Source organism: Microcebus murinus, chromosome 6 (assembly GCF_040939455.1).
Source record: "Microcebus murinus isolate Inina chromosome 6, M.murinus_Inina_mat1.0, whole genome shotgun sequence".
Lineage (NCBI taxonomy): Eukaryota > Metazoa > Chordata > Mammalia > Primates > Cheirogaleidae > Microcebus > Microcebus murinus.
The window spans coordinates 63,866,394-63,882,875 of NC_134109.1; the positions used below are offsets into that span (position 1 = coordinate 63,866,394).

The 16,482-nt window shown below is 38.4% G+C and overlaps 1 protein-coding gene across 2 annotated transcripts in view; it reads left to right on the top strand.

Annotated features, from left to right (window-relative positions):
- The first annotated feature begins 735 nt into the window (after positions 1-735).
- Positions 736-16,482, top strand: part of PRKD1 (protein kinase D1) — a 292,389-nt gene continuing 276,642 nt past the window's right edge. For both annotated transcript variants that reach the window (XM_020285846.2, XM_020285847.2), the window contains exon 1: positions 736-1,301. In XM_020285846.2, coding sequence (XP_020141435.2) covers positions 1,038-1,301 — 264 coding nt within the window. In that variant the 5' untranslated portion in view covers positions 736-1,037. The remainder of the gene's footprint in view (positions 1,302-16,482) is intronic.

The following is a 16,482-nucleotide window of genomic DNA, read 5'->3' on the forward strand; positions in this document are numbered from 1 at the left end:
GCGGAATCAGACTTTCCTTCTGCCCTCATGCAGACAATGCCGTTTCTTTCAAAAGAGCCCATCTCCTGAATTCAACTACTGTGTATGTGGTGTAGGAGCTGTGGTGAGATAGGTGGGGCTGGTTATAAGGGTGTGTCAGACAGACAAAAAAAGGGTAGAGACAGGTTTAAATCCATTTTTGTGGACTGGCTTCTGACCCCCTTTGGCAACAAACCCGAGGGCTCCCAGAGGGAGCCTGGATGTGGATGGCTCCGGACAACCGCTATTTTATCCTCCCTTGACGCTTCGAAGGTAAGACCCACGGGAACCTTTGTGAGCCACACTCTTGGGGCCATCAAAAGTCACCTCACTAGTAGAAGTGCGGAGTCCCGGAGCATTTGGAAGAGGTGGCAGGGACCGTGGGGCCCGGGCAGCTCCGGCCCCGGGAGGGCGGTCGGAGGAGTGCGTCCGGTCCCCTGGTCCGCAGTCGGGGCAGCGGGGCCAGCGGGAGTCCCCGCGGGGCGGAACAGACGGGCCTGCCGAGGAGGCTCGGAGCCGCCACTCGGTCCTATCCCGGCTCGAGGAGACTCAGGCCCCCGGAACCGCGGGCAGAGGGGGCGGCGACCGGGCACCCTGCGGCCACTGCGGCGGCTCGGGCGCGCGCCGGGTGGTGGCTCTGCAGTGCCCGCCCCGCTCCCCTCCCCGCCCCCGCGCGCCCCCGCCCCCCGCCCGGCGCCCGGCCGCGCTGACCCGCCGTCCTGTCCCTCCGGAGCGCCGGGCGGCAGCTTCTCGGCGGCGGCGCCTCCCCTGCGCGGCGGCCGCTCCGCCGGCGCTGGGTCCTCCCGCCTCGGCCATTTTCCCTCCCGCCTCCCTCGGCTCCTCATCCCGCGCCCTGCCCCCGCGCGGGGACTTTTCCGGAAAGTTTTTATTTTCCGTCTCGGCTCTCGGAGAAACAAGCTCCCGGTGCGGCGGCGGCCGCAAAACTTTCCGGCTGCCGCGCCGCCGGCCCGCGCCCTCGGCCGCCCGGCCCCGCGGCCCGCGGCGCGCCCCGCCGAGCGATGAGCGCCCCTCCGGCGCTGCGGCCGCCCAGCCCGCTGCTGCCCGCGGCGGCGGCGGCGGCGGCGGCTGCCGCCGCGCTGGTCCCGGGGTCGGGGCCCGGGCCCACGCCGTTCCTGGCTCCCGTCGCGGCCCCGGCCGGGGGCGTCTCGTTCCATCTGCAGATCGGCCTGAGCCGCGAGCCCGTGCTGCTGCTGCAGGACTCGTCCGGGGACTACAGCCTGGCGCACGTCCGCGAGATGGCTTGCTCCATCGTCGACCAGAAGGTAAGGCGCCGCGCGGCTGCGAGCCCGGCGCCTCCCGGCCGCGCAGGGGGCGCTGCCCGCCCGCCCGGCCGGCCCGCGCCGCGCCAACTTTCCGGCTCCCGCGCCTCGGCTGGGACCCAGCCTCGCCGGCCCTCCGGGAGGGTCTGGCCCCGGCGGGGTTGGACGCCGGCACCCCGAGGCGCCGCACTTGCTGTGGCTCAGTGCTCCCCTCGCCCCCTGTTGTAGCCAGTGGTTTCTCTCCAGTCTGCATGCTCTTCACCCATTTCCATCCTTCTCACGGCATTTCCAGGTGTCTTGCCCTTTTCTGGTCGCGCGTCGCGCCCCTCCTTACCCTCGAGACTTCCCGGCTTTCCCCCGTCCTCCCTCTGGCCCCTGGACCAGCTCGTTCCTGGCGCCGGAATCCTCCTTCCTGCAGCAGAGTTTCCCCCGGGACACGCTCTGCACGATTTCAGCACCACTCCCTTCCCCTCCAGACCCCTCTCCCGGCGCAGGTTGTTGTGAAGTTCCTGGAATGACCTGGAGATGAGGAATTTCTCACCTGTCAAATACGCTTTTAGGAGAGGGTGATTGACTCGGCCAGCTGTGAAAACAACTGACCAGACCACAACTACTCAAGTCCGTGCCGTCCTTTATTCCCATCTCTAGATGAGCGTGGAAACAAATTTTCCAAGGATAAAACCTGAAAGTTGCAGCCTTCCTGTTTTTCATCACCGAACACTGATAATGGAACACTGAGGAGGTGGGGGTGATGTCCAGAAACATTCTAAGGCTTCGTGTGCCCTTAAGTTTGAGGCCGTGGGACTCTGGACAGCGGCCACCAAAGGCAGGTTGGAAAGGGGGCTGTTATTCTGGGCCAAGGTACCCCGGGAGGAGATTCAGCCTGCCCACCACAGTCTACGGTGCAATTTTCAGGTCATCTCAGTAGCCATCCAGAGGGATGTTGCATGGAAGGGGGCAAGAAGGGAGGGAGGGAGGGGGCCATGGCGCCAGTCTTCTTAGTATAAACAGCCAAGGGATTGGGGTGGAGACAGGGGTCTTTCTAAAGGTGCTGAATTTCAGCCCTGGAGGACTGGCTAGTACTCGTCTTGCTAACTGCATTGCCGTTCTTCAAACAATTCCTAACAGAATTCGCTAAACCTTGAGGGTTGTGAATTGTGGCACTGAGCACAGGAACATTAAGAAAATGCCCCAGGGAAAAATCACTAATCTGAGAAGTTGTAAAAGTTCTAGACTGAAGTAAAAATGAGTGCCAGAAATTTTTGTTTATTGAAAGGAGTGACATTTCTGTAGCTCTCAATTGTTTGCAACTTCCATGAAAATAACAAATTTTGTCTAGTGCCAATATAAGTCATACCATGCCCCACCTCCACATCCATATTATGGAATTACTATTGTAGGTGGACAGAAGCACTCTCCGGGCACTGAAAGCCTTACAGGGATGGAGACTGTAGTTTACAACAGTCTCCATCAGGATGTAAACCAGTCAATTAACAAGAAGTGTTGCATAAGCATATACATAAGGTAACATAACATTACTCAAAAAGCTAATGCAATTCTATAGAATTTTAATTTACCTAAATTCTAAAACAAGTGATGCAGTGACAGAGAATATTCAAATTGGGTCAAATTAACATGGATGGACTTTGTTTCGACCAGCTTTAACACACACACGCGCGCATACCCTCCCTGATATAAGTTAGGATGGGGAGAAACATGTATGGTTCAAGAGGTTTGGGATTGGTGTATTGAATGGAGAGTGACTTCTAGTTGTCTCAGAAGCTGCCAGGAGGGGTGTTATATGGGGAGTGATGTGAGTGCAGAGGGGCAGGGCCAAGAAGCATCTGTGGAACACTGCAGGCCTGAGGGTAGGGACTAGGATATTTAAGGAAAGCACAATTATGAAATAGGCCTCGAAATTAAAATAAACTCAAATTACTAGAAGCTTCAGGAATCTTTTCATAGAGATATCATACCAAGGACATCTGAAAGATGGATTTGCTGTGTGAAGGATGTTTTGGAATGCCAAAAAGTGTTATGGCAGAAAGAACACTGGAGTTCAGTCATGAGTTCCTTAGAACCTGAGCCAAGACTCTGGGGGAGAGACCTGGGGAAATACTGGAAAGGGAAAATCATCAGCCCTGGAGACTGATTTATGAAGGGAGTCCTTCTCTTTTGTATTTATTCTAGTAGTTCTTCTGTCTCTCAAAGAAAAGTTTGAAAAGTTTCTGTTTGGAATAGTCATAGGGTAATGGTCCTGCTTACTTTGATTTTTCTAAAAGATTATAACAAAGATGGGGTTAGATGTAGAGATGAGAATCAGAGAATTATGTATGTATAGATTATTATAAATAGATAGTAGATAGTGAATCCAGACAGAGGACCTTTTACTTCTGTCAATTTGTCTTCTGTAATCCATTTCAGAATGCATTATTACCCAGGCAGAAAAAAGATTAAGAGGGCTGAAGGTCCATCATTGGGTAATAGGGATCTCTTTGCTTTGTGGCAGTAGGTTTGGCATAGAGTGTCTGTGTGGAGTTAAGGAAGTGGGAGGAGGTTCTTTTGTCCTTGATTTCAGATTTTCTTGAAGTACCTTGTGATGACATCAACTGTGAGGGAGGATGACAGGGGTGGGAGTGGGGGATGGATGTTTCAGGAGAGAGCTAAGAATTTGAAATCATTTGCAATTTACTAGGTAGGCTGGAGACGTGCATGTGGAGTTTACAGCGGGAGGTTCTCCTGTTTTTCTGAATCCTCCATAGTTATTGTTTTAAAAATGTGTTCAGGGGTTTTTCATCTACATTGTTCAAGAGCTCCCTAAATACTAGCACAGATCGTGCTAGCTTAAATCTTTACAAATAATAGCTGACAAGTTCAGTTGATTTCAGCAACATTCATGGGACATTTTCTGTGGGGCGAGCAACGGAGGTGTATAGGGCTGAATTAAGAGAAATGCTATCCTTGAGAAATGCTTCTTTACATCATTATCATTGTCATTTAGAATTTAGAATATAGTTTTTCTTTAATTATACAGCTTTAAAAAGTAGCAGACATATGATTATACTTAAAAATTTGATAAGTCAACAAAAATAGTTTTAAGATAATGTACCCTAAATATTACTGAATTATATAACTAAGGAATTATTCCTTCCATCTTTTAGTTTAGATCTTGCTTTTTTAATATGAATATAGGAGGTATCATTAATTCCAATTTTTAAAGTATTGATCTAAGATTTTATTTATATTACGTTTATTTACTTTGCAAGCATGTAACATTGAAGGCTGGTTGTATATAAATACACATGTTCTGTCAGTGTACTTGGTTATTGTTTTGGGGAGGGTAAAAAGGTAACAGTAATTGACTTCACTTTGAAACACTGTTACTTTCTACTGTCAAAGGAACCTTGAATATATAGACTGAGAAGGAATTCCAAAGGAAGAATTAGTTTGGTTTCATAGTACATTATCTGTCTATTAACACACACACATACACATAAACATACACATACCACACACACACACTTTTTTTAAACAAGCAGTATTAATTTAGGGATGTGTGATGCAATTAATGTGACTGTGTATTTGTTCTTTGCTGTTATCTTATTGGAAAGGCAACTAATATTTTACTATTGAATTTACTTAATTGGATCAGAGCATCTGTAGACTCCTGGCATATAGTTTCACTTTGCACAATCATCTTTCTGGCCAGAGAAATTGAAGAGTGAGACATTATGTAGAAGATAGCTCCCTTAAAGGAGTAACAAAGGTTAGTGCCTTGGTTTGAAAGTAGCATCACTTTGCTTGTATTTGTTTCACTGTCTTAATTGTACATTGTTTTCTTAACAGTAGTGGTGTCATTTTCCTTTTAATTGTTAATTTTAGCTACTCTATTCTATATAGATTGAGAAAGCTGGAAGTAATTAGTGCTCCAGAAAACAAACTGCTTTAAGCTAAGATGGTCTTTGGATCTTAAGTGTATATTTTTTATGCTAGTTTTATATGTGGCCATCTTTGTATGTCTACTGATTTCTGATTTAATGAAGTACAGGATTTGTCATTTCATTATGTGATTCTTAAGTAATGTAATTTTAATACCGTATTTTTATAATTGAAAGTTCCTTTCAAGTTTAGTAGTATAATAGGATTATATTTTGGAGTTAAAAACTATATACATATGTATGTACTATATGTGTAATATGTACATATATGTAATATATTATCTGTGTCTAAGTGTTTTTTTAATGTATTTTTAAGAGCTTCACTCTGCTTTATATTTTTTTATCAATGCACAGATTTGCAAACCTATTTTTATAGGTGTATATTACTTAATAGTTTTTGCAAGAATGTCCTTTGACATTATGAAGTTAAAGGCATTAAGCCTTACAATCCTTGGGCTGGGAAGAGTTGGATGATTGGATGTTTTGACAAATACATGAGTTAATTTGGGGTTTTAGATTCAGAATTGAGATAAATTTGAAAGAATGAAACTGTAGTGTATATGGTGGTGGTGGTAGTGAGGACTGGAACATTATTAGTAAAGTTTAAAAACTTGTCCCATAAGACTATACTTGACGACTGTGCTGTCCAGTTTCACCAGACCCCTGTCATAACTATTAAGGTGATTATAACTTGATTTTGTCAATTATTAATATTATTATTTTTGTGAGATGATTGTATATAGGTCTTCACCAATTTATGCATGAATGGCTGTTAATGACTTTACCAGAGAATACAGAAAGTCTATAAGTCTATGAATGTATGGTTATCACTAATTTAAGATTACTTTGAGGTTTAAGGATAATTTATATGAAGCCCTAAACATACCATCTGGTAAATATGGACACACTAAATGATATTATTGATCATCTAAAGTTCTATAGACTAGCATACTATCTTGTTAACAAAAGAAATGTATATTTATTATCTTATTCTTATCTCAATATATAATTAAAATTATAATATTAAAAAGCAATATGGGCCGGGCGCGGTGGCTCACGCCTGTAATCCTAGCTCTCTGGGAGGCCGAGGCGGGCAGATTGCTCAAGGTCAGGAGTTCGAAACCAGCCTGAGCAAGAGCGAGACCCCGTCTCTACTATAAATAGAAAGAAATTAATTGGCCAAATAATATATATAGAAAAAATTAGCCGGGCATGGTGGCGCATGCCTGTAGTCCCAGCCACTTGGGAGGCTGAGGCAGAAGGATCGCTTGAGCCCAGGAGTTTGAGGTTGCTGTGAGCTAGGCTGATGCCATGGCACTCATTCTAGCCTGGGCAACAAAGCGAGACTCTGTCTCAAAAAAAAAAAAAAGCAATATGGCTGTAAGGCCAAGGTGACATTATCTTTTTTCTGCCCTCTATTTCAGGGCGTATCTTAGAAGTGGTTATGTTTTAAAACAGCCTCTGAAATCTCAGCCTCTCAGAATTCCTTAAGAACTAATCTGATTATTACTAAGTGAAAAACCATTTGCTGATAAAAGTAAAGCATATTTTCATTGCTTTTTATTATTTTTGACAGGAAATTGATTTAATTTTTTTTCAATTGCAAGTAGCAAGTGCAATTCCCATGATATTTCATTTGATTTAAAAAACAGAGAGAAATTAAGTAGATAATAGTGCAATGTTTGGTAACATAATGATTCTAAACTCTGGTCCTCAAGACCAAAATTAAAAGTTCATTTGCAAATCAGCCCTTGATATGAGGAGGAAGGCACTTGGAAGTGACTTACGGAAATCACATTTTGCTGTCATGCTGGAGTCTAGAGGTTGTTTGCTAAATTGTTACATCTGATGGATAACGACTATATCTTAGTTGGTTGTGCTTAGGCAGAACTGTTACATTGGGATGAGAAGGCATATTCACTGGGAAACAATTGAGTTATCAGTTTGTCCCAAACACAAGTTTTTTCCAGATCTTTCTACCAACTACAATTTGTCTCTCATGGCAGCACCTGTACCATTACAAAACGTTTGGAAAACCACAATCAGTAATTATTTATCTGTGTCTTAAAGAAGAGAGTAATGGATAATTATATGAAACGTGTGTGTGTGTGTGTGTGTGTGTATGTGTGTGTATTAGACTGTAATCATTGAATAAGCTCTCAAACTATACCAAGGAGCTAGTATAATGACCAAAATAGCAGTGCTGGACTGGATTAGAAGTGGGTAAAATGCAGTCCTGTGGCAGGTTATAATATGAGGTTTCTTTGTTTGTTTTGTTTTTATATTTGTTTGCTTTGGTTTTATGTGTTGGGAATAATTAATCTTTTTGACCTCTGACCTTTCACTGTCACCTTGGTTAATGTGAAAGATCTAAGCCCAAATGTGAAAATAGAGGTAAAAATATATGATGCTTTTAAATATAGTACTCACCTGTCAGGTTCTCCAGCATTACTCTAGAGAGGTTTTGAAAATGAGATTTCAATTCCTTGAATCTTTCCTTAATGTTGGAATATGTTGGAACAAAGCAAAACAAAAAAGAGTGCATCATTTTCCTTTTTCTATTGATAAAATTAGATACAAAGGAAGTGGTTATTTTGATCACATATATTCAAAATTCTTTTTATCTATAAGAATATCAGAAATTCTCCCAGGAATTCTGATACTGTCAACCAAATATTTTTGTGCCATTAAAAACCAATAACGATAGTACTTCTTGAAGTTATTTGGCAGCAGAGAAAACCATGTTATTCTGTTGCTTACTTTCTGGTCTCACATAGAAAACATATAATTAAACATACAAAGTATTTAATTATATGGCCACTGTGGCCATTATAGAATATCATTTACTTAGATAGTTATAAAGGTGAGAATTGGTATAAAAACACCACATATTCAGACAAGATGCTTGTCCAAATTTACAATTTCCTGTATCAAAGTTTCTTCCAAAGTTGCAAAAGGTTTTATTTGGCTTAAGCCAGAGGGCTGATACAGCAGTTTAGCAATGTTGGCAAATATGAAACTTAGATTTATAAATATACAATCATACAGGAATTTTGTTCAATTTATGAGAATGGGAAAAAAATTATGTACCTTCCACTGATTTATTGGCATCTATTCTGACTAAACCACTGATTGATGAGAAACCAGGGGGATTTACTGCTTATATTTAGGGAAAATTTCAAGAATGCTTCTCTCCTTAATTGTTAGCAGCCACTTTTTTCACATGTCTTAAAATGAATGAAAAGTATTGATGTGGTAAGAAAAATATGAGCAAAGAGTATGAATGTGCATAATAAATGGTATTGTTGATAATCTTAAGCTCTGTAGATTAGTACATCATATTTTTTACAAAGAAACATATACTTTATTAGCTGGAATTTTGTCTAACTTATTTTGGTAAAAAAGAAAAGTTTTATGTATACCCTTCCCTGGTTCAGATAGTTGGAGGGACTATGGCATATGTATGATGTGTTAAACCTGGAGACCATTGAAGCTCGCTTCAGTAGGCAAAGTTATTGAAGTTTATTTTGATTTTTTTTCCTGTATTCAGTGTCCCTACAATCAGATGATTCTCTCAACTTGAGAAATTGCTCAGTTTATTGTGAAAAGAGTAAAGAGATTGCCTGTTTGTAGTGATGTAAATATCTGCAGTCATCATGGACTTTTTAACTTTTCAGTTGTATTTGTTTGGTACCATATCAATTCTGCTTAGGAATGGCATGTTATACAGGTTTTTGAGACATTATTTCACATGATACCTTCATACAATCAGTGAGATTGGGGAGGGGCAGGGCTGAAGGCACAGTTAAAAAGTAGAAATAAAGAGTCCAGTGGTAAATTGAAAAGACCATAAAAATGGAACGTTAGATTAAAGGGTCACCACTTCTTACTACAGCAAGTATTTCAGCCGCTGTGAGCAGCTGAGCATTAGGACTTAATGGTTAGCACCATCTGAAAAGACATTTATTAGCTTCTTAATCAAATGGTACATATGGTACATATTCTTGGATTCATTGGGATTATACTAAGTGGTTTCATACACTTCTGTAAATTAGTATTTGATATTTTCATAGCTCTGACTTCAAAATAACCTTTCTTACATTGAGTTCCCTTTTTATCACTGCAGTAATAGGTAATTCTATATGGTTTTTCTGCTCTCCCCAGCTTTATTAGATATAATTGACAGATAAAAATTATATATATTATGGTGTACAATGTGATGTTTTGATCTATGTATACATTATGAATGATTAATGAAAGCTAATTAACATATTTGTCACTTCACATACCATTTTTTTTTTTTGTGGTGAGAACATTTTAAGATTTCTCTTAGTAATTTTCAAGTATACAATATATTATTATTAACTGTAGTGACCATGCTGGATGGTAGATATCCAGAACTTATTCATCTTGTCTGACTGAAACTTTACACCCTTTGGTCAACCTCTACCTATTCCCATCCCTCCCCCACCTCTAGCCTCTGGCAACCACCATTCTACTCTCTGCTTCTATGAGTTCAACTTTTGTAGATTCCACATATAAGTGAGATCATGTTATCTTTCTGTGCCTGGCTTATTTCACTTAGCATAATGTCCTCCAGGTTTATCCGTGTTGTTGAAAAATGACAGGATTACCTTCTTTTTAAAGGATGAATAGTATTCCATTGTATATATACATATACCACATTTTGTTTATCCTTTCATCCATTGCTGGACATTTAGGCTGATGCCATATCTTGGCTATTGTGAATAATGCTGCAATGAACGTGTGAGTACAGATATCTCTTTGACATGCTGATTTCATTTCCTTTGGCTATATACCCAAAAGTGGGATTGCTGGATCATATGGTTGTTCTATTTTTTATTTTTTGAGGAACCTCTATACTGTTTTCCGTAATGGCTGTACTGATTTACATTCCCACCGACATCATACAAGTTTTCCCTTTTCTCTACCTCCTTGCCAACACTTGTTATCTTTTGTCTTTCTATAATAGCTATTCTAACAAGTGTGAGATGGCATCTCATTTTGGTTTTAATTTGTATTTCTTTGATACTTAATAATATTGAGTATTTTTTCTTATACTTATTGGTCATTCGTATGTCTTCTTTTGAGAAACATCTATTCAGGTCCTTTGCCCATTTTTTAATCAGGTAATTTGTTTTCTTGCTATTCAGTTGTGTGAACTCCTTGTATATTTTGTATATAATGGGTTACCATTGTATAATGGGTTACCATTATTGTGGGAGTCTGCTGTGATAAATTATTAGATATTGGACTTATTTTTTCAGTCATGTGATCTGGCTCTCAGTAACCTCATTATCCTCTGGCTCAATTTTTCAGTATCATTCTTAAAAACATAGGGAGAAACTATCATTTAAGTTGCTATCTCAATTGTATAACAGTAGGACTAATCCATGTAAAAGTCTTAAAACCACAGGCTTTGGGAAGGAGGCCATCCTAGCTTTCATTCTTGGCTTTGCCTCTTTCTTATTGTTAACTTAGCTCCCTATCCAACCTTCAGGTTCCCTTTTCATAAAAGGGGGACAGAATCTTTTCAAAAGGCTACTAGCACTTGTCTCAAAAAGGATGAAATACTTAACATTTATCAAGAGTTTAGTATGTCAGGCAGTATATTCTTTCTTTTAAAAATCCCATTTTTTACATTAAAAAATAATTACAGGTGTGTGGATTTGCTATAATCATGCTCTTCAGTTCATGACACACTTTTTTCCATCAGTGTATGTCAGGTCTCTGTTGTGTTTTGTTTTATTATTTCCTTTAACTAGGTATTGGAGGAACTCTGGTATATGTATGAAGTGCCATACCTTGACAATTGAAACTTGCTTCAGTATACAAAGATTAACACAAAATAATAGATGGTGAAGATCCAATTAAACGAGTATGCACCATTTTAAATAAAAATCTTTGTCTTCTTCCTTTCATATTTTATCTGTTTCCTTTTTCCTAAACAGTGGAATAAAAAGAATCTGAACATAATTAAAGCCTGATTTAATAGGATATATCACAAAGAAGTTTAATACATTAGGTTAAAGTATTAATGAAGATTTTTAAAGTGTCAATGTTGGACATACCAAAACATCAAAGCCTTCTTCTAGGTCATCTGAGTCAGTCATATTATGATATAATAACTACTGGATGATTATGGAACTATTTATTTGTTTTGAGTGGATTACTATAGCCAGAGAGAGACCAGAGATTCAGTTCTATTTCAGGTTCTTAAGTTCCAGAGAACTTAATTGATTGAATTAAGTCATCTATTCAGCCAGATATTTATTTAATATACTTTTTCTGAAGCTTTTTATCAACCAAAGGTGAACATTCTCCTCCCTTCTTTTAACTCCTCATGGAGATTATTGAGAAATAATAGGCTTGTGGTCTGGGAGAACCTCTCGAGTGGGACCAGGGAGTGATTATCATAAATAAAAGTGACTACATTCTTCTCAGAGTACTAGAAGATCATGGCTAGACTTCAGGAAAGGACAAAAATACAAAGGAACATTTGGCTAGGAGGAATTTGGAAATGCTCAAGTTTGATTTCTTTGCCACAGAAAGCAAATTATTAGGGGGAGGGCATGAGAATATTCTTCAGTTTACAGAAAGGTGAGGTCTGCTGTCCATTCTGAGCCATCTGTATAGTTCTGTGGTGCAGAATTGGTATAGTCTTTGCATTTTTAATAGCATCCTTGAAAGGTTTGGTCTATGACCCTGACGTAGAAAGCTGCAACTAAGAACATGTGTGACCAACAGAGTTATAATTATTTAGAGATTGGTTAGTCCAGTTAGAGCCTCAGAACAGTAACACTAGAGGTCAAGACCACTTGACCAAACAGGGGTAGCTTTTCCACCTTACTGAAAAGCAGGAAAGAGCTGGGGAATGATGTCAGTTAAGCTTTGGTGATAATTTTGAATCAGTGGTGATGAATAGACTCGAGCAGGCTACAGCAAGCAAAGCCTATGGGATTATGAGATTAGTGGCATCTGAGGGCAGAAAGGAACAGTGACAGCAAAGCTCTGACCTTCCTGTGGATTGAGTCAGAAAGAGTAGTTCCACTCGATAACTTAATAGCAGCAAGAGAGATCTCAGAGGTGGCTTTTTACAAGCGAGTAGTCTTTTTTGGAACTTTTATGAGTGTCACAGGTGAGAGCTACAAGGAGCAACTTCATGATGACTGCCTGTCAGAGTTTTAGAAAGAAACTTCTCCCAGGAGCATTGGGTCCTGATGGACAAGGTTCCAGGGCCTTTCTGGAAAATTCCGTGAGTGGCAAAGGACCTTAAACTGGCAGCTTCTCTTATGGTACAATGGCTAGCAGAGGGGAGCCTCTAGGAACAAAACCTTCCTGACATTTACTATATGTACTAGTTTTTATCTCAGCTTCTTTTCATTTGTCAATTCTGATTCTCACAGCACTCCTTTGCAGTAGTTATCTTATTTTTATATTAAGGAAGAAGAAACTAAAGGTCAGAGAGGTTTAAATCATTTACCCCAGATCATATAACTATTAAGTAAAAAGCACCCCCCAGTACTTTATTCACTGTAGAAGAGGCGAGAAAGTCAAATAAGCCCTCAAATGGCTTGTAACACTCAAGAGTTAAACACAAATAACATTTTGGTGAATATCTTACCAGATTTTTTTTTCTTTAAGTAAATATGTTCATCCTAATGCCAATATGCTTCTATTTATTCTTTTCATGTGATACTGTGCCATTCCATGTCATTTTTTAAATATAAAATTTTCAGTGCTTATGGGGATAGTTTTAATGTGAAGAAAAGACTTCAGATATTTATTTTGGTTCTAGATTTAATATTCAAGTTATTAAATTTCAAATGTTAGTTCTTAATGTTTCTAGTAGAACTTAAAAATATATATTTTTTATATGTCTGGCAGATTTTAACAACCACATTTAAGAGCCTTTGAAGAATTATGGTATCCTTTACAAACTCAGTTATTTAAATGCTTTCAAACATTTTAAATTGCATTTCAACACTTAAGATACTTTTTTATTATTATTTTTTATTTCAGCAAATCATGGGGGTAGAAATGTTGAGACTACACATATTGCCGTTCTCCCACCCGAGTCAGAGCTTCACGCGTGTTCATCCCCCAGATGGTGTACACTGCACCCATTCGGTGTGAAAATTGCTTGATAAACCTTTGGATGTTCTCAAGTCATTCTTATACATCCAATAAATTAAACACATAAATATGGTAAAGTTTTTCACTATTTCAATATCATACAAACAAGCCAAATCAATTATTTAATTTTATATATGTAATAAATACAAAAGTACTAACTTATGGTTTTGATTTTCTGAAACTTTTCTATATTTCATTCCAAACCTTCCCACGTTTGAAAGATATTTTTTCTCCCATAAAATAATCATGTGAGTTTTACATAACTTTTGAAGTTCCCTTCCCATATAAATTTTGCAGTTGTCTTTTTGGGGTGGCTAAGGTTGCATAAACACTAATACTTATAGCTGGGACAGAGAATGGATCTTTGTCACAGGTGTAGATCAATTCTATGGAACCCTGTTTCTTTCAGTGATTCCATCACTTCAAGAAAGGAGATAATCATGTATGCCACATCCTTGGATTCCATTTATATATTAACTCTTTGTGCTACTAGTCTCTAGTTCTTTCCTCGATTGATAATTTGATTGGATTTTGAATTTCTTTAGCTCTTGAGGTAGGTAAATCTTTTTTCTATCTACACTACAGATATCTACTACAGATATCTATCTACACTACACTACAGATATCTATCTACACTACACTACAGATATCTATCTACACTACACTACTCAATGGAACTCTGCAGTTTCATATTCTTTCTCTTAGGGCTACATAATTCTTATATATATCAAGTTTATAATATATATATATAAACTATATATATATCAAGTTTATAATTGAATGTTGGCAGTCTTCAGGGGCTTTATCCCACCTAGTCACAACTCATAAGATTATTCTTCTGACTTGACATCTCTCCCTATAAATAAAAGAACATTCATGCACCACTTTTAATGTCTGAATACAGTTGGTACATGGATTTATCACATTATGTTTAACTTGTCCTCTACTATTAGCAATCTAGGATTCTTTCTCTTTTTGTTTTATTTTAAAATGTCCTTATACATATGGTGTGGCACATTTTTTTCTCCTTGTATTTATAAGTTCTATTTGAACTTCTTTTGATATTGTCTATTAATAGTCCCAAAATGAATTCCTAAGATTAATTTCGATTGCAGTTTTTATTTCAGAATTATAATGATAGTTTCTTTTTTCAGTTTGAAAAGTACAAGTACATAGTATTATTATTGTTATTATTTTTTTTGCTTTGTCTTTACAGAGAAAATTCAAGTGACATAAGTAGCAAAATGCAGGAAAAAAAAAAGACTGTTGGTTTAATAGCCAACACTTAAATGGATTTTTTAGTAGACTATATAAGAAATATATCTAGCAAATTCAAATTTCATAATGAATAAATAATAAACTTTAAAAACATGATCTTACACTTTCACTTTTCCTGCTTTTCTTTCATAAGAACTGGCCTGATATTTTTTGTATATGTCACAATTCACTTTGATCTTTAAAGAAACAGTTTGAAAAACATACATTCCTATAACTATTTAAGAAAATTCCATAATTTCTTAAAAGTCAAATTTTACACCATTTTGTTCTTATCCAGTTTGTTCTACTTTATAGTATTCTTCAGAAATCTGAAGTACAAAAAAACTAAGGTTTTTTGAGATACAAGTATGATATGTCTATGTTCTACCAAAAGTCCTTTCTTTTGCGAAATAACAGTTCCGTTGTGTATTAAATACCATAGAACTGTCTTTGGTAATTTGAAATATGTTGTGACTGAGAAAACTTTAGTTTATACACAAAGATTCAGCATCATCTTTATTGGGTAAATTAAAAAAGATTGTGTAAGTCACATGAAAGTATAAACACCATACGGGTAGGGATCTTTGCCTATTTTTTCACTGTTATATCTGTGTATCCAGAGTAGTGCCTGGCACTGAATGATTGAAGGAATTATTTGTCTCATTATTTTCTGGTTATGCTTCTAGAAGCAGAATTGTGCTGCCCATGTTTATACAGATTAAGTCTTTTGTTTTATGTATGCTATTTGCTTTCTAGTAAGTGCTCATTTCTACCTTTGATCCATAATTGTTATTTAAATAATTGTCTTCAAAAGTGAATTAAGTGTTTTGGGAGATAAGGTGTACTTAGGGAGAATGTTGGACTGTTATTTGAGGAACAACAGACGGACAAAAAACTCTGGCCTTTGGGTCTCTTCTGAGGCATTGGTATTCCTCTCATCTAATTAGGCCAAGGATTTAAAGCTAGTGAAAGCCTTCCTTCCTGAACACATTTTATGGTAGAGGCTGAATAAAGATTTGTTGAATTGATTTGAATCTTCGGAACAGGAGTCTTTTATGGTTGTTAGTGGATACCTAGTTGAAATATTATGAAAGACACTTCAATGTTTTACTTGTCAAATCTCAGCGTAATTTACCTGTAGGTTTTAAGAACATAATTATGCAAATAATAAAAAGCTTGACATATAAAATATAGTGGTAGTAGGAGAGACAGTGATGCAAAGGAAAGAATAATGTCTTTGGAGGAAAAAAACCAGAAAATAAAGTAAACTCAATGTTAGCTGGAAGTTTCTTTGCAGCTTTCTTCTTCTTCTTTTTTTTTTTTTTTTTGTTTCCCACTCACCTGTGAAGTGAATTTGAGAAACTCAGGTGGGCTGACAAGGAACATTCAGCTGAGTGGCCTCCAATGAGGAACTTTTTGAATATTTAATAGTCACTAGTTTGCCTGCTTTGATATGAGTCAGTGGGATTACAGTTTAAAAACATTTACCTTTTCTTTGTTTCCTGCCAATTCTTAACCCTCGTTACTTTAATTTTTTACTTCTTACATCTCAATTACTATGTTTTGGATTTCTTATTAAGTCAGATCTCAGCTTTTTAAATGACTTAAAATTATGCTTAGTTTGAAATATCATTTTTATTCATACTTTCAATATTTATTGTATACTAGATGGCAGGTGTTAAATTATGTGTATCTATATCCATTTCTACGTGTGTGCATTTCTTATTTTATTTTCTGGGATTTTTAAAAGTCTCTTTCTAATTTATTTTCTCCTCATTGATTTTAGCCTTGACAACCCAGATTTACACCTCATGTGTTTTAAATTTTCTGCC